Source organism: Panthera pardus, unplaced genomic scaffold (assembly GCF_024362965.1).
Source record: "Panthera pardus isolate Hobbes unplaced genomic scaffold, ASM2436296v1 HiC_scaffold_10, whole genome shotgun sequence".
NCBI lineage: Eukaryota > Metazoa > Chordata > Mammalia > Carnivora > Felidae > Panthera > Panthera pardus.
In genome coordinates this window covers 25,075,227-25,099,985 of record NW_026526655.1, presented here as the reverse complement: position 1 = coordinate 25,099,985, position 24,759 = coordinate 25,075,227, and the positions used below count along the sequence as shown (strand labels likewise).

The following is a 24,759-nucleotide window of genomic DNA, read 5'->3' as shown; positions in this document are numbered from 1 at the left end:
TGGATCCTGGATATACATCTCACAGTTGAAGAAGTCTACGCCTGACACCTGGTCCTGTGAAAATGCTAGAGAACTCCAAATCACATTGAGGTAGATTGCTTCCCTCAACATGCCAGTTCAAGATGTCATACTTAAACTAAACTTGGAATGCTTCCTTCTTCCCTTTCTTTCCTTAACTCTAGTATTGGTCTGGAAAGATAATGCCACCATCCATATTGCCTTTGTCATTGCAAAGAGGGTAGAGAGTTAAATTCTGGGTCTTATGTGAGATTATTTTTTTAATGTTTATTTATCTTGAGAGAGAGATAGAGAGAGAGAGAGAATGCACACAAGCAGGGGAGGGGCAGAGAGAGAGAGGGAGAGAGAGAATCCCAAGCAGGCTCCACAGGGACAGCACAGAGAGCCCAAAGCAGGGCTCAATCCAATGAACCATGATATCATGACCTGAGCCAAAATCAAGAGTCAGATGCTTAACCAACTGAGCCACCCAGGTGCCCCAGATTCTGGATTTTACGACAACTTTTTTTTTCAGGCTAGCAGAAAACCTAAATGACTCTTGGCTTAAATGGACAAATGAAAAAATCCTGCAAGTGAATCCATTAACATGCCACTTAATGGGAGTTTGTGTCCTGACAGCATTTATCTTTGTGGTTGTTATTATTCTCCTTGGGCTTGTTAAAGCCCAGATACCTGGCACATAGCCAGACAATGTCTTTTAGATAATCTAAGTGTGCCTACAACTTTCTACAAAGATATCTCATTGGCTGATTCCCCTGGATTTATACTGTTGAGTTAGAAAGGAATTACCAGAAGGCATTCATGACGGGATTCATTTCCTTTGGCAGGGTTATATTTCCCTGGTTAGGAGTAAAGTTAAATGAGAATGGGTTCAAAAATCCTTCCTTAATTCTTGAAATATTGCAGAATCTGCTGGTAAGACCATAACCGCCCAAGAAATATCCATAGACTCTCTGACCAAAGTTGTCCTTGATAACAGAATAGCCCTTGATTGTCTTTTATCTGAACATAGAAGTGTTTGTGCTACTGCTGACACTACCTGCTCTACCTGTACTAACATTTCTGGAGAAGCTGAAACTCAGTTAAATAAAGTCACTGAGCAAGCCACTGGGTTTAAAAAAGGTGTCTCCTGGGGTGCCTTGGGTGGCTCAGACGATTAAGCGTCAGACTTTTGATTTCTTCTCAGGTCATGATCTCACAGGATTGAGTCTTGCATTGGGCTCTGCACTGACAGTGTGGAGACTGCTTGGGATTCTCTCTCCCTCTCTGCACCTCCCTGTTTGCACTCTCTTCCAAAATAAGTATATAAACATTAAAGAATAAAAACAAAAACAAAAACAAAACAAAACAAAAAAAGATGTCTCTTTCCACAGGGTCTTAGTTTGCCTTATTTGATTTTGATTGGTTTGGGTCTTGGGGAACATGGCTTTGAAGTGCATTTGAAACACTGAAAATTATTCTGCTTATAAGAATCATAGTAATCTCTCTGCTGTGTTATATTCTCTCAAAAGCTTTAAATACATGTTCATAGGTGCTATCCACCAAGCAAATGATCTCCCTAAGAATGGAATAGGAGGGGAAAAAAGAAAAGAAAAGAAAAAAGAAGAGAATAGCTACCTTAAAAGTTGTTACACTGAAGTGGCTTATGAATATCACAGAGATTAAGCAAAACACATCATAGCCTATGAATACCACACAAAGGATCCACCAATGCTGTGAGAACTACAAAGCAGTAGCTAAGAGTGGTGCTAATGCTTTAAATTTTGATCATACTTCTCAGTTAAGGTGAGAGTCTGATCAAAGTGGGACAAATTGTTAAAAAGGAGACAGCTGGCCCAAAATGGAGTCACTTGTACTAAACTCCACATCAGCAAACCAAGAATAACATAATTGCAGTTTCAACTCCCAGGAACATAACCTGAACCAGTAAATGTGGAATTACCTGGTCAACACTAGTGAAATAATCTGTCAGATAGAACCCTTCCATCTCCCTTTGAAAAGCAACCTTGCCTGAAAATGCATTATTTTCTAAAAATTTCCTTTTTCTGCCTCATTTCCAACTTTAAAAATTGTTCTTTTCTACAGCTTGATAGAGCTCCTTTCTGTAGTTAGGTACGATGTTGTCAGATTCATGAATTGCTGAATAAAGCCAACCTGATCTTTAATTTACTTAGTTGACTTTTTATCGTTTAACATCTTTTAAATTACTTGATAATAGTTTAATACTTGATGGGAAAATCCTTCCACATAGCTCTTCTTTTCAAATGTATGGCTATCTTATTAATTGTATTTTATTTTTATAAATTTAAATTTAAATTTATTTTTGAGACAGAGATGGGGAGAGAGCAAGCCGGGGAGGGCAGACAGAGAGAGAGAGAGAGAGAGAGAGAGAGAGAATCCCAAGCAGACTCCACAATGTCAGCACAGATCCTGACGCAGGGCTCCATCTCAGGAACCATAAGATCATGATATAGGCCGAAATCAAGAGTAGGACACTTAACCAACGGAGCCAGCCAGGCGCCCGATTAATTGTATTTTCCAGAGATGCTTTAGACTATTTTTGCTTACAAATAAACAAACAAATAAATAAATAAGCAAACTGAAGATGGTTAAATGTGTAGCTAAATTTTAGAAGAACTGACATTTTCATAGCATGAATCTTCTCATTTTGGAATGTAGTAATTCTCCATCATTTAAGTTTTCTGTTATGTCTTGGTAAATATGGTAGTTTTATTTTTATTTTAAATGATCAGTAACTATGTCAGTCTTTCTTCCCATCCTTTACCCTCCACCTTCATCTGTGTTCTAGTCAGCGAATATAATAAATATGTCTTGGAAACATACAATATCCTCACTGTACAGGAAAATTATTACCTCCAATAACAGTTATTTGAGTTCAAGAAACACTCAAATTAGAACAAAAGCTAAAGGCATTCTTGTAGTGATAATGGTCTATCAGCTCCATCATAACAAAATTCATAGGCAAAAGAACTTTAGATAAGCCAAAAATAACCATCATCAATGAAGTAGTGATATACAAAAACTATATTTGGGGTCAATTTTTTATAACTTCACCATAAATTAATACAGTGACTATTTCTTTTGAAAATACTCATGAAAATGGAGAATAGCAGCCATGATAATATTATAAGTTATTCAATAATGCATAAAATGTGTATTTGCTGAAGAAACGGAATATGTCTGATACTAGACAATTCACAATTCTTCTAATATAATGTGAAAAAATGTGGCTGAACACAGAGAAAATGGTAAGTATCCAGTTATCCCTTCTTTTCCTTGTTATTTCCATGCCATTTACTTAATTTCTCCTCCAACTAGACCAGTTAAGTCAATAAATAAATGATACATCCTGGGTTAATGCAGCACAGTACTCTAAAGGGGATATTTTTTTCTAGATTTGCCCAATTCCCTAACCAGGAGAGTAGTATGTATTTGCTTTTCTAAGTGTGAAATCTCACAGTTTTTTCTATTTATGTAGCAAACAGTGAGTATGAGTGTTCTATTTATCAATGGACAGTCTGATGTCACTTGTAGATAATTTTTAAATTTTCTTTTTTTTAATTATTTTTAAAGCTTATTTCTTTTGAGAGAGAGAGAGAGAGAGAGAGAGCGCGCGCGCGCGCGCGAGAGAGAGAGAGAGAGAGAGAGAGAGAATGAGAAGGGGAGGGGCAGAGAGAGAGAGGGAGAGAGAGAATCCCAAGCAGTCTCCATGCTGTCAGCACAGAGCCTGTTGCTGGACTCGAACTCAGGAACCATTATATCATGACATGAGCCCAAACCAAGAGTCTGAGGCTTAACCCACTGAGCCACCCAGGTGCCCCTGAAATTTTCTTTTCAATAGTCAAATATAGTTATCCTAATGACAGTCAGCTTTTTGGCTGCAAAGATATGTCATTCAAAATAAAATGTCATGACTACTATAACAAAATTCTTCCAGTGGTAACAATTCCAGATATTTCTGACTCTTCTTCTCAATGTCCTCTCAATAATCCTTCAAATGTGTACCATTCACTCTCTAATCTTTCTGATTAGATTGCCTATCTCCACAGTTTGCACTCCTGTAATGTAAATGCCTGACATTAAGCTTTTTGGTTATAATGTAAGTGCCCAACATTAAGCTTTTATTTGCTGATACATCCATTTCAAAGTCATCTATCTTAAATAAACGTATGGCAGCTGTATGACACAGTTACTTGCAAAACACCTAGAGAAGACAGGCTGCCCCCAACCATGAAGTTCCCCTTTTAGAAAGCCCTGGGTTACCTAGAAAACTGACCACTCCACAGACCTTTCCCCCTCCTGCACCTTGATTCCCACTCCTCTGCTTTAAATCTGCCAAGGAAGAGTGAACTTGTCAAATCGTTGGCAGTTTCATTTCAAGTGCCTTGACCCCAGTAAAGGCAGAGAGCCCTGGGTCTGCACTTACTATCTCTCTCTACTCACGACCTTAATGTGTGGCCCTAGGACAGGCCATGTATTCTCCAGGACTTGTGAATAAAACAAGTAACCTTGTTTTTTCAAAGTTCCCTTATAATCGTTGCAGTGGTGCACTTTGTAATCATAATAAGAACACCAAGGGCAAGTCAAGCTGCAAAGTTGGCTCTGGTCAGGGAAATATCTAGCTTTAGGGGCTCACAGGACCAGGTAAGTACCTAAGAGCCTTCCTAGCCAAGAGCATCACTACCAACAGGCTGCAACCAACACAGAACAATTTCCTCAAACTATCTATGTCTATGTCTATCTGTGTCCATAACATGTATATCTATAGCTAATTACTGCACACAGGAACACATACACAAATAACCAACCATGAAAGACACCTTGAGCAGAAATCATCTTTTTCAATCTTTTCATTGTATAAGTGAGAGAACTTGAGGAAAGTGAGGTTCTTGAAATTGAATTTGTTCAGGACTGTATCTCTGGTCTCCTGATGCCCCCAGTTCAGTATTCTTTTTGGCCTTTTCAAACATTCTTCATTTTGTCTTGTACCCAGAGTATTTCCAGAAAACAGGCACAAGTTTATATACTTCCTTTATACTCCCTTAATCTTTAGCATGACATTGAGCACTAGGTCTTAAATCTGTATTAACTCTATTACATGGAGCATTTCAAACAACTATATCTCCTGTAGTTAAAACAAACAAAAACATCCATTTCTTTTAAATCTTTGAAAAACATCATCAAATTACAGCAAATGTTCTCAACTTAAATCAAAACAAACACATAATAGGGGAGATTATTCTCTGATTTTCTACAAGTTAATTACTGGGTCACTTTTGGAAATGTCTTAGATGAACACAATTTTAGAAATGTATGCAAGTAATCAATTCATTGCAATGTTTCCCTTAATTTTACAACATCTCCAGAAACTACAAATCCAAAAAAAGGAAAATAGGAAATAATTGAAATCGATAAGCAGGCTTATGGTCATGCAAAGTTATTAGTAAAATACAAGAGTTTTAATTAAAGACGTTGCCTTTTTACAAAGGCCCCCTGTTATGCTGATTGATCGAGCCTGCTGGCTCAGCTCTTTCTCTTTTCCCCATTAGCTCCCACTTGCTTTTCTCTGGCCTAATAGGATATTCACCACATCGGAACTAACTTTTTAAACAGCATTTATTCCACAAAGATTGTGAATACAATTACACTTTAGACAAATTGTATGTGTATGCATGTGCATGAGTATAATTAGTGTTTTATTTTCATAATTTGTCACTTTGATGTTATAAGCTACAAGAAACTTTTAGAAATATCATGGGGAAACGTACAATTTAGTTTCTAGCTGTTACAATTTCTTGTTGAAATTCTGAGGAACAAAAATACCTAATTGTTTTCTTAGATTTTAATATTTACTTCAATAAATTTCAGATATATTTTAGAATAAAAAGGATACACACACACACACACACACACATACACACGTATACATATATTTCTAAAGTTCGCTCTAAAAGTAAATAGAATCCATAAGCCAGGCCAAGTTAGTTTTATTTTTTTCTATTATTAAACTGAAAGTTTTATTATATTGCAACTACTGAAAGTAATACTCTTGGTGCACAACATAGCAAATCACTAAGGAAAATGCTAAATATTTTTAAAATTTATCTAGCATATTCTCTAATGTCTGTATAGAGACATTAACACAGAGTGTTGTCTGGAACAAGTTTTTATTTTGCCAATATAGTAGTACCCTTCATTTACAGTTATCTAATAACAGAACAAATACGCAGCTCGTGTTAATTTCAATGACTTTTTTTTTTTTTTTTTGAGCGAGAGAGAGTCAGGGAGGGGGAGAGAGGAAGAGAGAGAATCCCAAGCAGGCTCCACACTGTCATCTGTTCTGTCAGTGCACAGCGGGATTCAGAGCTGGATCTCCCAAACTGTGAGATCATGGCCTGAGCCTAGAGCAAGAGTCAGCTTAACAACTGAGTCACCCAGGTGCCCCAATGACATTCTATTTTTAATTAAAATAAAGGATTATGAGATAATCTAGCTAGGAAGAATACTGTAGAAGTAAGAGGTGAATTCCACCAGAAGGTTTCATTTGGTTAAAATAATGTCTTAGCTTTAATTGATCTAATGGACATTTCCAGGGACAGAAGTATTATCTGTTCACTCCAGTAGTTGAAACATACATTCCTCATTAATTTTTGTGGTGTGATATTTCGGTTTAGGAGACAATTTTTTTAGCCCATTGTCAAATGCATTTACACTTTTCAATTAGTTTCTCAGCAAGAAATGTTCCTTGTAAAGGAACTGAGAAGACAAAGGGGTATTTGCTAGGGAATCAGCCTAGCAAATCTTAGTTAAATAATCAGCAGCTGAAGACATAACTACTTTAATACAAAACTGTGTGCAAAGGCTAGGAGAATTAAGTTGTAATATTTTGATACATGTTTTTCTCCCTCCTACCTCAAAACGCAGTTCCTAACTCAGATGGCACCAGGTCTAGAAGGGCAAAAGGAATGTGTAAAATGAAACAACACACTGCCTGATAATAGGAGGCTGGAGACAGCTGGCCTGATACTGTGCTTAAAGATAAAAAAGGACATGCAGTATCTATTTTAAATGAGATAAGTGTGCTTCATACATCTTGCAGGGAAAGAGATAACTTTGTCCCTTTAATCATTATTACTTATTCCTTGAAGCTTAGTCTCTCACACACCAACTTCTAGAGCTCAGACCTTAGGACGCAGTTCTTATGAATAGAGAGAGTTGTCATTCTTACCAGTAAGCTTGCTAAATAATACTTCTATAAGCTTCAGACTTCACATAGCAGATAAGTTTGTCTCCCCTGACATGACTACATTAATCCACTGAATCAATTTACTTAAGCTGTGCTGTGGAGCAATGCGGCCACGATTTAACTGAGCTTCAAAGTACTTTCAAGTTTGACTCACTGCTCCACATGTAACGCAGCTCTCAGGGTCCCATCCTAAGTTTTATTTTGACCTTTTGCAATGTTAAAAAGAAACAACAGGCCCAAAATGGAGTCACTTTTGCTAACCCCCCACCAAGGCATAATACATAGCCTAATTGCAGTTTCAGCTTCTCCCAGGAGTGGAATTTTAAAGCAATCAGTCTGTAATTTCCTGGTCAGCACTAGTGAAAATTTTGCCTGATAAGACCCCCTAAGACCCCTGGCCTTCCTCTAAGGGAAGGCAAACTTGCCTGAACTAATCCACTGTTTTAACTTGCTTGTCCCACCCTTCTTCAGCCTATAAAATTCTTCGATTTTGTACAGCTCCTCAGAGCACCCTTCTGTTTACTAATGGCATGCTCTCTGGTTCATGAATCATTGAATAAAGCCAATTAGATCTTTAAAGTTACTCAGCTGATTTGTTTTTTTGTTTCTTTTTTTGTTTTTGTTTTGTTTTGTTTTTTAAACAGCATCACTGTCAGAGACATTCCTGTTAAGTTTATAGGGGAAGGCTGCTCTACATTTAACATGACAAAGGATTTATGGAGAAGAAATTCAAGTTACTTTAGAAAGTCAGATTCATGAGGAAAGCAGGTAAGAATAAAACACTTAGCTAGAGTCTACAGGCAAAATTTACTTACTTTAATATTGTAAAAACTCTTTACGTTGTCTAAAGATATGTTTTTAAGGAATTTGTTCAGAAAAATATTTTCTATTTTAGAAAAAAAACATTAAATAAAATAGCTGCTGTCTCTAGAGTTGACAGTGTGAATATTAATTATTAAATGCTATAAGGGGAAAATGACACACTTAAATTATTCAACAGCTAATCAAAGCTCACAGTGGCATCCAGTCCAGTACACAAAATTTATTGCAAAATGCTACTAAATTTGACTTAAAATGTACACAATTCTATTACAATTTCTAGAAGTACGCATTGTGAACTATTGTCCATAGTAAGCTGTCTATTTATTCACACTCTCCATTTCACTAGATCTATTAAAAAACAAAACTCCTTCCTCATTTCTTCTTTTAAAACTCCTGCCTCCTGCAGACCTCCCCTCAAGCTTACCATTGTTGCACTCAGCATTTTTGTTTTGCCATTTTTCTATTCGGAGATGTTTTCACTCTGATCAACACTGCTTCATTTCACCTTAACAAGGCATTCATCATCAGGAGCTTGTTCTCTCAGAGCCTGAATGTTTTGTCTCTACCAAGGCTTCTTGCCACTTAGTGACACTAAGGAAAATTCTGGCACATTTGCTGTTTTAGGAAGAGACACCTGTGGGAAGATGTCAGCTTTGATATGGTGTGGTGAGTGAAATGGATTCTTCAGTTTACTTAGCTGACTTGTGGAGTTTTTAAACACTTTTACCTTCCTTCCCTAATGTATAAAAACTCTCAAAAATAATTATCCACAGAAGACAGGGAAATATTTGACAAATCATAAAGTTGAATATCTCCAGAGAAGCCTTCACTGAAGTGAATTTATTTCAGTCATAGGAAAAGAAATACTTTCTAACAATATAAGACTACATCTTTTAGATCCCATAATGTACTTTGTATGGTCAAGCAACAAAAACAGAATATTGTCAGAAACTTGCACAGCCCAGATTTTCAGATTTCTAAAAAGTTCAGTCAAGGTTCAGAGAAGTGTCTGTCAAATGGGCCTAAGGTTAAGTAATATATTGTAACTAATAGAAAGGCTATCAGAAATCTAAAGGAAGCCTGAAAAATTTTACAATTTTAAAACATTTTGATCATGTATGTTACATCTCTACGGAATCTCTCACAAAGTCTAATTCTAAAAAAAAAAAAAAAAAAGATCGTATTTCTAAAATTCAGTTCTTAAAATAAGTATGCCTTTGAGTAGTTCCAAAATACATTTTGCCTCAGGATAGTGTGCTCTTTAAATATGGATGAGTAATTTACCTTTCAAGTAGCTCAAACAAGGAGAGAGAACAGGAACGAATGTCAAGGGCAAGAAGCCTCCACTTCACTCCCAGGGTTTTTGCTTTTTCATTTCTCATCCACAGGTATCAGCAGTTTTCAATGGATAAAATAGTTTTCACAGGATAGAACTGGACTACAGGAATTTCACTTCTACATGCATTCATTCAGAATTAGGATGGATTAAGTGTTCTAACAGTATCTCCGTTAATGTATTAAAATATTAGCTATTAGTTATTAGGTCCTTAGTATATGCCAAAAGATATTTAAGCACTTCAACTACACTATTCTATTGAATCTGATTCCAAAACAACAACTCTCTGAGGTAAGTGCAATTATCTCCATTTTACAGAAATGGTAACTGAGATTTAGAAAGATTAAGTCACTTTCCCATGACAAAGAAATGGAAAGAACTGGTATTTGTATCATTTGTCTGATTTCAAATCCAATGTCCTTGTCCACTAAGCTGTGCTATACAATGTGGTATACAGGAAGCTGTTTTATCTTTAAATTCAAGACACTCAGGTTGTGAAATCCCCAGTATTAGCTGCATAAATTTAACAACTCCCTGATCATTTCCTCAGCATACATTTCCCCAATTATAAAATGAGGTAAATGTTAACTATCCTGTTTAACTCACAGTAATATGGTGAAAGTAAATTTTAAAAGGGAAATTTTGGGGGGGGGTGCCTGGGTGTCTCAGTTAGTTAAGGGTCCGACTCTTGGTTTCAGCTCAGGTCATGATCTCAGTTTAGTGAGTTTAAGCCCCACTGACGTGGAGCCTGCTGGGGATTTTTTTTCCTCTCTCTCTTTCTCTCCCTCTCTCTCTACACCTCCCCTGCTCATGCTGTCTCTCTCTCAAAATAAATAAATAAACTTAAAAAAGATACAATAGAAATCTTTTATAGACCATAAAGATCCATGCAAATAGATATTTTTCTAAAATTTGGATTTGCATATATCAGATATAGGTAGATATTTATTGAATTTCACTTTGATAGGCTCTGTGGAGTAGGCATAGTGACCATTAAGCCAATTTTAGGTCATTACAGTAAGCGTAATTTCTATGCTAAAAAATTAGGTGAATTAAATGATTTCATGCTGATGATTTGATACATGAGCTGTGACTTGCTGATTTTCTTAGTCACGACTGTCTTGCCTAACAGGCACCTGGGTGGTTCAGTCGGTTGAACATCCAGCTTCAGTTCAGGTCATGATCTCACGGTTTGTGAGTTCAAGCCCCGCGTTGGGCTCTGTGCTGACGGCTCAGAGCCTGGAGCCTGCTTCAGATTCTGTGTCTCCCTCTCTCTCTGCCCTGACCCCACTCACGCTCCATCTCTCTCAAAAATAAATTAACGTTAAAAAAAAAAAAAAACCACTGTCTTGCCTAAGCCAAGTCTTAGTGGGGTCCTAGCCAAGACCATCCCCACTTGGCAGCAAGTAAAAATCCGCATTTAAGTATACTAGAAGAATACTGTGTTTATTTAGGCACCAAAGGGTAGAAATGCGGCTGGATCTCAAGAAGGCCTGAGAACCAGTAGGTAAGAGTTGTTTCTGTCTCTGATTCTTGTTTGCTTCTGCATGACAGATTTATTTAACAGGTTCAAAATGGAAACTTCCGCTAAGTTTAATATCTTCTCAAGTTCAAATTTTTAAGGTAGTATAACCAGAATTTCTGGATCTCAAGTCCAAATTCCCTGGGGCAAGAATCTCATTGGCCCAACATTGGTCAATATTTACTCTTATTACAAGATTTCTCATTCTTAACCTTCAGTACTTTTTAAGTTTTATGTTGTATACTTATTCTTTGTTTGGATGGGGGTGGGGTGAAGTTATCCTGTGCGCTCCAGGTATCATCCCTGGCCTCTACCTACTAGATGCCAATAGATGCTCCCCCTAATCTAACTCAGTGTTGTAACAACCAAAAATATTCAGACATTATCAAATGTCCCCTGGGGGCAACGTCACCTCTGGTTGAGAAACACTGTCATGTGACTAAGGGTTAGAGCATCACATAAAACAAACATAGCCACAGTGACTCACCCCTCCAGAAGTAGGTAGTTCCCAAAGAAAGACAGATGTCTACTTGGACATTATCCCAAGTTGTCTACTATAAGAATAACACATGTTGGTGAAAATTATGATTTTTTTTTACTAACTTTTGTATATTTTTTACTAACATAAATAAATCTCTAAAAATTAATTAAAAGTTTCAGAATTTTGAGCACTGTATGAATTAAAGGCATATTTAACTTTCAAAATCAGAGAATACTCATGTGTGTTGTTTTCTCATTCTGTCCTAACAGAGTGATTTCCAAGATTTTGGCTCATGCATCCCTATCAATTAGAGAATGATTATTCAGCATTAAGATGATAATAATGATCATGATAATAATAATAATGAGAAGAAAAAGGAGGAGGAGGAGGAGAAAGAGAAGAAGAAGGAGAAGAAAGTAATTTACACTACATTTTTCTATTCTACAAAATTCATATAAAATGCAGCAAAAATTACTTAAGAGTTTGATTTGATTTCATTCATTAATAGTATTATTAAAAGTACTATATGGGACTTCTGGTCCAGAAAAGATGGCATAAATCTATTTCTTCCTTACCAAGAGTAGCTGTATTGTGGAAATAATGCAAAAGGCAATAATGCAAAGGAGAATTTGAAGGGCATTGAAGCCAAGGCAAACTAGTTTGAAACCCTGAACTGGACAAACAACAGAATAGTAGGCATCTATGTTTCCCTACCCAACAGAAGAAAGGAATCCAAACTAGCATTTCCTAAATGTAGGCTAGCACAGAAAACAGCCCAAGTAGGCTCCTACGTTCCCCGATTTAACATGTGGACCTCAAGAATGCTAGGTGAGCTAGGTGTGCCTGAGAGGCCCCTCTCCAGAAGACCAGGGGTAGTTGGGTGGATCCACCAGAGGGGCCCAGCCACAGCAAGCAGCCAGGCTGCAAAGTTTCCTTGATCCTTTGGAAAATAAGTAAGTTGGTGAGTGAGTAAAATTCATTTTTTAATTTGACATCTCAGAAGTTTTTTGACATGAGAGGACCTATGGACATTTGCACACTTTAACAATTTCCACGGTCACCTGCCACTTCATCACAAAGTATTACAAGGATTCTTTTATATTTTAGAAATCTCAACTTTGTGCAAAAGGCCACATCAATGTTATTTCAGCATTGTGTGTAACTTGGTTTCAACTACTTTGCTATTAGAATATTGTCTACAAATAATTGTAGTAAATTTATTTCACACATTGATCTTTACAATCCTGCTTAAAATTCTTGCCAAAATATAACTGTTGTAAACATTATTTCTACCAAAAAAGTTAATTTAAGTCTACACTATGTTTTATATAACTTCTTGACAAAGACCAAAAAGTTTGATAATACACTGCCTTGCCCAGGGAATAGGGAAACAGGAATTCACATACATTGCTCCTGGCAGAGAAAACTTTTACAAACTCTATAGAAAACAAGATTTCCATGTTAGTGATCTCTATCAAATTACATAAATATGTGTCCTTGACCTTGCAATGACCACTTACTTCTAGGCATTAATACTATAAGTAAATTCATTCACATATGCTTAGATTAAAAAAAAAAAAATTAAAGTACATGATAGCATGTAAAGCATGCTAACATTTGAGTGAAAAATGGGAAGGAACATATACATATGTCCTACTGTATGCATAAATTGTCTCTGGAAGAATACACAAAAGTAGCCAATAACATTTGTTGCCTAGGGATGGCTGAAGGACAGAGGCAGGACAAAAGTGGGAAAAAAATTTATTCTATGTTCTTTTTTATTTTATCAATGTTAGACATGAAAATGTCCTTGAATTAAAACAAAAAAAAAAAAAAAGGAAAAAAAAAAAGAAAGAAATCATTTACCAGTGAGAAAATATTTTTCCTCTATCTTTTTTCTTTGTTGGCTCACAATAATGTAATTATTTTCCATTTCCTTATTGAAAGAGAATCTAACAAATATGAACTGAGACAAATTAGAAATATCTAAACTTTCAACCAATAGTATAATAAATTTCTACAATATCTAATATTTGTATATTCATATTTTTAATAACATTTTCTCTGTCTTCTATGCTAATGAAAGGAACACATTTCAAATTGCCACTACACTATTTTTCATATATTATTCCAGCTGTTGTTATTGTAGCAGGAAAGAAGAAATATCTTTACCATTCATATGGAGCATTTTGTTTTTCCTTTTTAAAGAAACTATTTATCCTTAAGATTAGTGAAAGTTCAGTGCTGATTTAAGTATGGCTTTAAGAATGCTGAAAAAAAAAGATACTTGTCTTTGTATCCAATATACTTTGTAAATGTCTTAGCAGTGATGATAGCTTATACTTACTTTAATGACTAATACAAGAAACAATATACACAAAGGGCAAGATATAGTCAGTCATCCGTAATTCATATAGTTAATATTTCTGTGCCTAGAAAAAAGTGGGGACACAGTGCTCTTTTTCTTTTTCCTTTCTTTTTTTTCTTTTCCTAATGAACGGATGGTGTTATAAGTACTGGTTATAAGTACTGAAATCTCAGTAAGTACTCAGTACTTACTGAGATTTCAGTACTTATAACCTGAAATGGAATTACCATTTGGTGCACATTTGAATTTCTTGCTTTCTCTGATATACAGACTCTTAAGTCATAGTTAATATCACCACATCAGTGTTGTTAATAGCATTAACTTGAAAACCACAAAGAAATATAAGAAGCAATTACATACTATGTTTCATTTGCAAGCAATGAAATTAGGCAGTTTACTTGAATAGGAGCAAATCTACCACAAAGAAGCAAAAGCTTATTTTCATGTTTCTGAGGACCAGAAGTGTGAAAAACATGAATTATTAAAATCACTTGATCATTTCAAGCCTATTCTTTCTCACTGTTGAACACTTACAGGTCTGGCAATGATTTTCTGTGGGTCCCCAGCATCGGCCAGTACAGGACTTATGGCAACGTCCACCTGTCGGAGAGGAAAGAGCGCACACACACATTACCATCTTTCACTCTTTGACTAGGAGTAACTCTTCAAAGCAAATAGTCTTGCTCCTTTCTGAGGATTTTTATATTTTCCTATAGCTGAAACATAGCTCATAAAATGCCCCCTTTAAGTAGCAAAACCTGAATGTCAAATACATGTGAAGCTGAAATACAATCTCCTGATACTCAAAATCTTCTCATTATTTTATAAGAAAAGGAAATAAGTTGAATTTGTGAATTTTCCCAGATAGTTGTAAATATTTACATGAAATAACTTTCACTTTGACTATTGAATATTTTTGTTCTATTGATTCTATGTGATTCTATTCTGCTTGATATAATTTCAATAGTTCATGGCTAATTGATATTAAGGAATAAATCAATAGTTAAAAAGAATTTGAAGTCTATGGAAACAAAAATATATTTTTACAAACACATGACAAACCATCAGAATGAAAAGGTTACATACATTATTTATTTATTTATTTATTTATTTATTTTAATTTTTTTAATGTTTATTTTTGTGAGAGAGAGAGTGCGCATGCACATGAGTGGGGGAGGGGAAGAGAGAGAGGGAGACACAGAATCTGAAGCAGGCTCCAGGCTCTGAGCTGTCAGTGCACAGTGAGATGTGGGGCTTGAACTCATAGACTGAGAGACACTGATGTGAGCTGGAGTCAGAGGCTTAACTGATTGAGCCATCCAGGAGCCCCTATACACATAACTTAGAGTCTCATTTGAGGGAGGATGTCATAAAGAGGATGTGACAACAGGTTGACCCTTGAGCTAGACCTGGCCAATGGGAGGCTCCTCGCTCCCTCCCCTGTCCTTGTAATGAACATCCTGCCTACTATTCCCCTGCTAGCAGTCTGAAAGGATGTAACTTTGAGAGAGTAAGGTGATACTGGGGCCATCTGAATTGAATATGTTACTGAACCCGTTTAAAACCTTCATATAAACTTAAGAGTCTGGTAGGCAGTTATGGGGATATACTTGTCTTGTGGTTGTCCAAGATCACCCTGGATATGTTAAAGACCAGCCTTGTATGTAAGTTACCTTGCTTATTATACCTGCCACCTATCAATCTGGAGTGGTCTCCCTATGTATTCAGTCTTCCTTGCCCTCCATGCATAGGGACCAATTTGCAAACCAACATCTTTATATAAAAGTTTCAAGCATTTAAACAGATAAATTTTTTAGGAAGTTTAATTTCAATTATTTGATATCCTTTTTTAAACATTTTATTGATACCATCTTCATTTTCAAATACGAGCCTTTATCTTCTGTAGCACTATCTTGCTCTTAAGAACTCTGCTACTCTGAGTATTTGCCTCAGCAAATACAGTTATCCTACAGAGAAATTTTCCTAAGGACACAACCATAGAGTATTAGCTAGAAGAAATCACATATAATGATTTTCTTTGAAGTTTGTTTCTGAATTTCATAGGTTCACCCTAATATTGGTGGGTATAAGGGTATATAGAGTGGGGTTTTTTAGAATAAAAAGTATACATGAAAATCTATTAAAGACTAAAGCTTTTCTATAACAGTTCTTATTAAACCTTCTCTGTTAATTTTCTAACATTATTATGAATGAGTATACACCCCTACAAGACGTTTACTTTAACATAATTATACAGTAAAACCTGGGATTGTGAGTAACTTGTTATGCAAGTGTTCTGCAAGACAAATAAACATTTCTAATAAATTTTAACTTGATAAACGAGCAATGTCTTGCAATACAAGTGGTATGTGATGCTGAATGTCACATGATCACAAACTGAGCCAATGGTTCTTGAAATTTGCTTTGATATACAAATGCTGTGGATTACAAGCATTTGTCCAGAATGAATTATACTTACAACCAAGGTTTTACTATATCTTGAAAGTTATGAAATAAGATTGTATCAGATCTTTCCTCTTTTTCTTGACCCACAGGTCTTAACTCTTCAACTTGAAAGACCTTATAACTTGGGCAGCTTTTTTTTTTTCTTTTTTCCTCTCTCTTTCTCTCTCCCTATGAGACTGCCTGAGTGAAGCTGTTATGTTAAATGCTTTCACAGTTAAAGAGCAGATTCAGCAGATGCACTTTTTCAGGCTGAACCTCAGGCCATCCAAATGGTCTACCCTTCTGCAAGTGAACAGTACGATTTCCAAGTTAAGATAACACTTAGGCTCAATTCCATTCACCTTCTTAAAAGTATGAGGATCCTTGCTACAATAGAGTTTATCTAGAGCAATTCTGTTTGTGAACCACTATTGCTGACATCACCAGTGTATAATATCCTGTCACTCTGCCATCTGTTTATTTAGATCCAAACACATTATGACTACATAATGCAAGCTCATTCTCACTGACAGGAAAAGGACTCCATCTGGCCTGAACAATATAACTTTAATCAGTGATAATGATAATTATTATTAAAAACCTACTGGAGCTCTTTTGTACAATGCTAATAAATCTAATTTGATTTATACCAGCGGAAATTAGAAAGGGCTGTGAGACAAAATGGGAAGCAGTGAAAACTTTGAGTACAAACTTTTTATGAGAAAGTAACTAATGTTAATATATTTCTTTAGATGTGTTAAAATATTTTAAATTGACCCATTAAGTGGTCTGTTATTTAAAGATATCTGAAACAGAGGATTATCATCTACTATTTAATCTATGACTTCTTTAATTGTGTTAGCGGCCAATGAAATATTTAGTTGTGTTCACTGTGACCAGAACACTATTATAGCTGTGGGGGGTGGTGGGGGGGGGGGGAGCTAAGCAACATTATTTTAATACACTCAGTATTCCTCATTTATTGGATTATATATTTTCTACCTTCTTATTCTTGTAGTTTTGATATACCACCGAAGACTTTTGCCTGGATCCAATACGAAAAGGAGTATTACTAGAAATTAGGTTTATGGTTCTTGACAAAGTATCATGGCAAGGCCCACCTAGTTGTAAACAAATGATATAGTGTGCCACCCCAGCCAGACACACACGAAGTTTAAACAATTTAACCTTGACTATCATGCTGTTAGGAAATTTTGTTTGGCAGTTTCCATTTTGCATTCATATTTAAATAGAAATATGTATTACTGCTGTAAAAGGAAGCTAACAACATCTGCCTCCTTACTGAGATTTTACTCAGTCATATATTCCCTTCACTCCTTTTGGAAACCAAGAGAAAGAGGGTCACTTGGCACACACATTCCAGAATTCTATTACTACACATGTGTTGGAGGGCTATGACCTATGTGTGCTTCCACAAATGGTTTCTCATTCTGGCTCGCCCTTCATTTGACTATCTTTGACCCTCTGGAATCTGCCCCCACATTCAGTTCAACCTTGGGCGGTATATGGCAATTGGGCAAATACTATTTTCACTAAGTTGTTCCAATTAAGTATCAAAATATCTGGCCAAAATCGGATTGGAGGTATTCCCGAATTAATATATTTGCCATACTCTCAGGCCTGCAACCTTAGTTTGATTCTTCTAGACAACTGGGTAGTGTAGTTTTATGGACTAATGTGTTTAATATGCTTTAAAATATGCTTTTAGATTTTTCTTTCCAACATTTCTGCTGCACACAAATGTAAAAAAATGAGAAGGGAGACAAGGGGTTTTCTGAGTAATTACCTATCTAGGTTAGCAAAATAAAACAAAACAAAACAAAACAAAACTACATACTTTTTTCCTCTACCTTCCTTCCATCTATTTATCCAAAAGTATTTTTTCAGTTCCTTCTATACCTGTGTGTTAGGAACCATGTAAAGTATTGAAACAGATATGGTTACTTCTCTAATAAGAGTTTAGAATTAATTCAGCATTATTTTAAAGGGAAAGGGTTTTGATTAGTCTGTATCTAACATTCACCTTCTATGGGGTTTAAGGAAAGAAGCCAACAAATCTAAATTTTTAACAGTCCTCTAGCTCAGGAAAGAAGAGTTGGATGGGGTCAGGTTGAGCTGGGCCATTTCCAAGTTAATGCCTGGTGGCTTGGAAGTCCACTCCATTCCTTATAGGGTAATTTATCTATATGACATCTAAAATGAGATCAGGGGAGAGCACTTCAGTGGAGAGGATAAGTATGGCCCATGACGGATCTCTCCCTTGTCTTTTACAGAAAGAAAAATACTTTTAACTATGGCCCAACATCTTACTGAGAAATTTCTGTCTTCTATTCTCAGATTCTCAGGTATGCAGTGTCTCAGGAGGCCTGATTTCAAGAGGGAAAAAAAGGCCATGTATTCACTCTTTTAGTGTGTATTAATTTTATAAATCACTTCTCTATGTATTTTAAATGAGAACAGCAGAAAGACAAAATCCATACTAGCCTATGTAAATGGAAGAAAAGTTTTGGGGCACTGAAACTTTGCCAGTGCTGTCCAAATATGTCTTATTTCCATGTCTCAGTATGCTACATGATTCCTTTCCATTGTTTATTTCAATAATTCTTTTAAAACTATGTGAGGAAATATGCTACTTAAAAATAAGAATCTGACATTTCCATTCAACTTAGTGATAACAGAGTTATTTAAATTAATATTTCTACCTCCTGTCATTTTGACTCAAAGAAGTGAAATATAAAACAAAACAAAATTTCAGACAAATATTTCTGTCACTTTAGCAACCATTTTAATCTTTTAAAGTAAGTGCTGATTACTGCACATCAGCATTATTTTAATTCACAATCATTTCTGCTTTGACAATGCATTATTCATTGCAGAAGCTAGCAAGTATGACTAAGTTTATCTTTTATGCTTGTCCAGAAGTTATTAAAATGTAGCTTTTGCATTCTTTTTTTTTTTTTGTAGGAACTAGAGTCCCTGAGCCACTTCGATATTTTTAAGAGTCATAAATTCATGTTAGAAGTTTTGCTTGTTCGTAGGACTACCTGACAGTAGAGATGGGATTTAATATGTACCTCTGGACTGCTTTCTGCAAGTAATATGCTAGGACAGTTGAAGAGTTACAAAACATGAGGTCACTGGCAACCACAAAAGATGATATCTTCAAACTTCCTCTAGCTAAAGGCAATGCAGTTACATTGCCTGGATTCTTCTTTCAGTCCATTTAAAAAAACTGGCAGTCTTGACCTCTTAAAATTTCTTTTACTGGGGAAAGAGTGAGAGAATAGTATCTTTTTCATGATCCCATAATTCAGAAAGGGAAGTGGAACATTTATTGGAAGTCTACACTAAACTAGTCCCTATTCTTGAATGGATGATAAAAAGATGAATAAATCAGTGTCCTGCCCTCAAGGAGCTTTCAAGGACCAGGAAATAAGTAGAAAAATGGGCAAATAGTCATGATATTCATAATACTTGCTAAAATAGAAGTATGCATAAAATGGAGAGGATGTATTTGAAAAAGGCTCCATGGAGAGCATGCTTGAATTTCTACTTTGTGAGTAGATAAAGGGAAGAAAGTTCCAGGCTGAATAATTAACCTAAGCAATGACACAGAGGCATTGGTGCACACAACTGTTTGGGGCCATAATGAATAATTTATAGTCCTTTGAGCTGTTTGCATTAGGACAGCATCTGGAGTGTAAGCTTACAAAGTATCTCGAAAGTCTTCTGAATAGGTTAGAGTTTACTCTGTGAAACTGTCATGGAGTTGGTCAAAGTTTTTAAACACTGAAATTATGTGGTTTGATCGGCATGGTAGAAGAGACTTTCAGGTTATGGTTCCCAAAATTAGTGTTGAGATTTGAGAACTTGTGCAAGGTGCTGATTTTACAGTCTAGGAGAGGGAGGTACAGGAATTTGTATTTAAAAAAAAAAAAAAAAAAAGCAATCCCAGGGGTTCCGATGATGAAGGTTCCACATGAGTAAGTATGGATAAGAAATAATGGTTTGGCATGTAATTCCAAACATCATAGCCATATTTTGAGACAAAAATTTAAGTGCTAGATCTGATCAGATGCTTGGTAACCAAACTTATAGGATTAAATGGTGTAAACATGTAGCAGTCTTTCACTTCCCAGTGTTCACTCCTTGATTTGTGGATATATTTCCATCAGGTTGCATTTTTACCCCAGCAGTCCTAAAAAACACATAACTTTTTTTCAAATTTAAATTATTATAAAGCACCCTGTTGATAGTAAAGTCTCAACAGGATTCCAGCAAATAATATATTGGCATCATTATTTAATGATATTACTGAATTGCTCTTTTTTTTTTAATCAGAAGTTAATATTGGGCTTGTTCTTATCTGACAACTCTCATTGTCATGTGTGTTTATTTGGTCCCACAATTTCGTTATGTAAATGACTTTACGGTTTTCTTCCAATTTCAATTCAATCTTCCTATCTTGCCCATGATTTGCAAGTTAATTACTGAATGAAAGCTTTAAGTTCTATACACTTGCTATTCAAAACAAAGATGGGCAAGTATTTTCACTAACTAGGAAGACAAAGTTAAAGTAAAAATACATATGGGTGGAATTTTTCATCCAGCAATAAATTAAGTCAGGAGTTAGCGGTTTAAATTATGTTAAGTAATCACTGGATTGGAAAAGTAGGTAATGTCAGCATCATTAAACTTGTTTTGTTTTTGTTTTTTTCTACAAGTGCCATCGTGTTATACAGTCAAGCAACCTGTAGTCCAAGGATTTAGACTAGCCTACATACTCATATGATCAAGATTAATTTTGAACAGAAGTGTAAAATACATCAAGCTCAGTATGAGATACTTGTATCCACCCTCTTCTCGAGGATTCAACTCCCCACTGCTGATCTGCAACTGCCAGAGCACACAGTATCTCTCCCTAGCACTAGCTCAGATAGGATTACAGACAGATGGCTAATGAACTGACCAGTTATCAGGCACACAGAATTGTGCAAAAGTTTGAAGCATTGAGCCTGTTTAGCAAATCTTCATTTTTCCTGAAGCCTTCGGTAAACATAAATCAATCTAGAGGAGAAATCATAATGGCAGACATCTCATGTGCAGATAGAAGCTGGAAGGGTGGGGTGGGGTGGGATAGACATTCCAAAAATGTCTGTTTCAAACCTCTTAACCATGCATGGGGGCAACTGGCTACTCTATCAGCATGTTGACTTTAGGTGTGCTTCCATGTATTAAGTAGAATGGCTAGCTCTGCACAAATTTCAGTCAAAAGGAAATCTGATGAGAATCTATTATGAACTTAATATTATTGATCATCACTCACATTTATAGTCTTACATGATTATAAGTTACTGATAGAAGTAATGGCATACATGTGCCAAAATAAAATACACATTAATAGACTAAAGGGATTATATTTCCCATTGAATGGAAAGATCTGATACAATATCTATATTACTGTTCTGTAAACTTTATACTTCTAGCACACCTTCACAATTCTTTAGGCTACTGTAATCAATAGAAAAGAACTTAAAAAAAAATAATAGTAAAGGGGCCCAAATGGTTTCCCAAATGTATCAACAATACAAAATGACTCAAATTATAAGGAAAGGTTAAATTTTTCCTGAAAAAGCATTTCATACTATTACATATTGATACATTTAAATATTTCATATATCATACTCATATTTCATGTTTCTTCCAAATCATGTAATTAGAAAGCATTAATTATCACTGTTTACAGTCGTTAGCACAGAGCAGAACACAGGAATTCTACCTACTGTGGAACAGAATTAGTTCTAATCAATGTCAAATACATTTCTAAACACAAATAAGGGGTCTGACAAACTGGAAAACCTTACCAGCAGAATTAAAGAATAAATTAACATGTGTCTGCTGTTTTCAATCAACAGTAATAATGACAGGTATGTTTATTAGCATTTAAGGTGAACCAGCAAAGGCCATCAAGAGCATCCATGATTATAGTCTACCTAGATTATACCTCTTTGTAAGTGGACAGTGCAAAACCTGTTCAGCTCTAAGTGGTGGTGGTCCTCCTGGAATATCTAAGTTTTTATATATATTAGTTCTGTTAATCCTCATATAACACTAATAGGCTGACACCTTCCAAAATTTGTATCTCCAGTCCTGACCATGTGGGGTATAGGCTTATGCTTCAAACTGCTTCTAAAACATTTTTACCTGTATAATTAGCAGACATGCAAACATTTACATGTCCAAAATGTAATCCTTCAACTTCCCAACCCAGAAAAATCCTTTAAAGTCTTCTTCAATCAGTCAGTCATAACAATATTTCATGTCAATCAATCCTTTCAGAATTTCATGTTGAAAAAGTTGGACTCATCCTCAGCTCAAACTCAAAATCATTATCATATCCAGTTAACACTCACTTCAAAATACAGCTAAGCCCAATCATTTCCCATCACCCTTACCGCTAAGTCACAACTGTCTCCTGCTTGCATTAATGCAACAACCTCCTAACTTGTGTCCTAGCTTCTACCCTGGCCTCTATATAATCTCTTCTCAATATATTAACCAGAGCAATCTTCTTAGACATACCAGATCAAATTCCAATAACTTCCCATCTCAAAGTAAAAAAGACAAAGTGCTTCTAATGGTATGGAAGGCCGTATGATATTTGGCCTTCTCCATGTATTCATAACCTTACTTCCTACTATGTTCTTCCTGGATCACTCCTCTGAGCACTCTCATCTGCTGTTCCCAGGATGTACAAGGTGCACCCTCTACTTAGGGCCCTCCCATGCCCTCTCCCTGAGCTTCTCTTTCTCTGATAGGCTACAGTCACACGGTTCATCTGCTTACTTGCTTTTCTTAGATGCCACCTCCCAATGAGGTCTTCTCTGACCCACACTGATTTGCTATATTTTATTTATTTTTTAATGTTTATTTTAATTAATTAATTTAATTAATGTTTTTATTTTATTTATTTTTATTTTTCATTTTAATGTTTATTTATTTTGAGAGAGAGACAGAGACACAGCACAAGCAGGGGAGGGCCAGAGAGAGAGGGAGACACAGAATCCGAAGCAGGCTTCAGGCTCTAGGCTGTCAGCACCGAGCCCGATGCAGGGCTCCAACTCAAAAACTGTGAGATCATGACCTGAGCCAAAGTCGGACACTCAACCAACTGAGCCACCCACATGCCCCTAGATTTTATTTCTAATACATGTTTGAATTAGAAATGTTATAAAGTGCAGAAGAATATAAAAGAAGAAAATAAAAATCATTTATAAACTTTGTATTTTGGTGTTTTTCATTTTTTGATGTATAGTAACACTGTTTTCTGAATAGTATAATAGTCTGTCTAGTTTTGTGACCTGCTGCTTTCACATTATATTTTATCCTAAACATTATCAGGATATATTATGTAGATGCAATTTTTTTTTGGTCAATTTGCCTCCCATTAGATAGCCATACCATAATTCAATTAACCATTTGCTTTATGGAATATTTTGCCGGTACATGAAGAGAACCAATAAATATTTTTAAATGAAAATATACATTAAGAAAATATCACTAATTTCATATCATACTATTAAGAAGATTTGTAGCTCATGGAAGGTTGATTTGGATATCAGAGAGAACGTGACCATGCCATTCTTTATGTCCTTCTGGAAAACACTGATGGCATCTGGACCACTTGTGTAGGTTTGTAGACAACTGGCACATGCATCAGAACATTTGATAAAGGAACGGGCTGGCCTAGACTGATGTGCTGATACTAGGAGTCTACCAAAGGCCTCTGTACATATCCATCATGTTTGACTCTTTAATCACTGAGTTACATAAAACAATTGAAATATGCTTACCACATCTGCAAATGACAACATCAGGCAGGGGTAGCAATTGTTCATACATAGGATAACTATTCAGATTTTAAAAAGCACTTGGTGGGGCACCTGGGTGGCTCAGTCGGTTGAGCAATCAACTTTGACTCTGGCCATGATTTCACAGTTGGTGAGTTCAAACTCCATGGGTTTAAGCCCCACGTTGGGCTCTGTGCTGACAGCACGAAGTCTGCTTTAGATTCTCTGTCTCTCTCTCTGCCCCTCTCCCACTTACACACTCTCTATCTCTCACAAATAAAGAAACGTTAAAAACACTTCTAAAAATTAAGAAAAAAAGCACTTGGTAAACGAAATGAAGAGCCAAAAGTAACAATATAAAATTTGACAGGATCAATGTAAATTTCTGCATTTGTGGTTCTAAATGAGTATTTCATGCAAATATCAACAGCTATGCACACATACAGGATCTATCCGTCATGAGACAGGTTAGAATTTCAGTTCTCACTCTGGTTTTAGAACTGTTTCATTCCTCAGGTAGATAAGTTAACTTTTCTGACTCTTTTTTTTTTAATTTTTTATTTAAGTGTTTATCTTGTACATGGAGGTTCACACTGTGCTGCATACTCAAATTTAGACATTGTTACCGA

At 35.8% G+C, this 24,759-nt stretch overlaps 1 protein-coding gene across 6 annotated transcripts in view; it reads right to left on the bottom strand.

Moving 5' to 3' along the window:
- The window catches only part of ERBB4 (erb-b2 receptor tyrosine kinase 4), a 1,139,239-nt gene that overhangs the window by 340,480 nt on the left and 774,000 nt on the right, over positions 1–24,759 (bottom strand). For all 6 annotated transcript variants that reach the window (XM_019446103.2, XM_019446105.2, XM_019446106.2 and 3 more), the window contains exon 5: positions 14,349–14,414. In XM_019446103.2, coding sequence (XP_019301648.2) covers positions 14,349–14,414 — 66 coding nt within the window. The remainder of the gene's footprint in view (positions 1–14,348; positions 14,415–24,759) is intronic.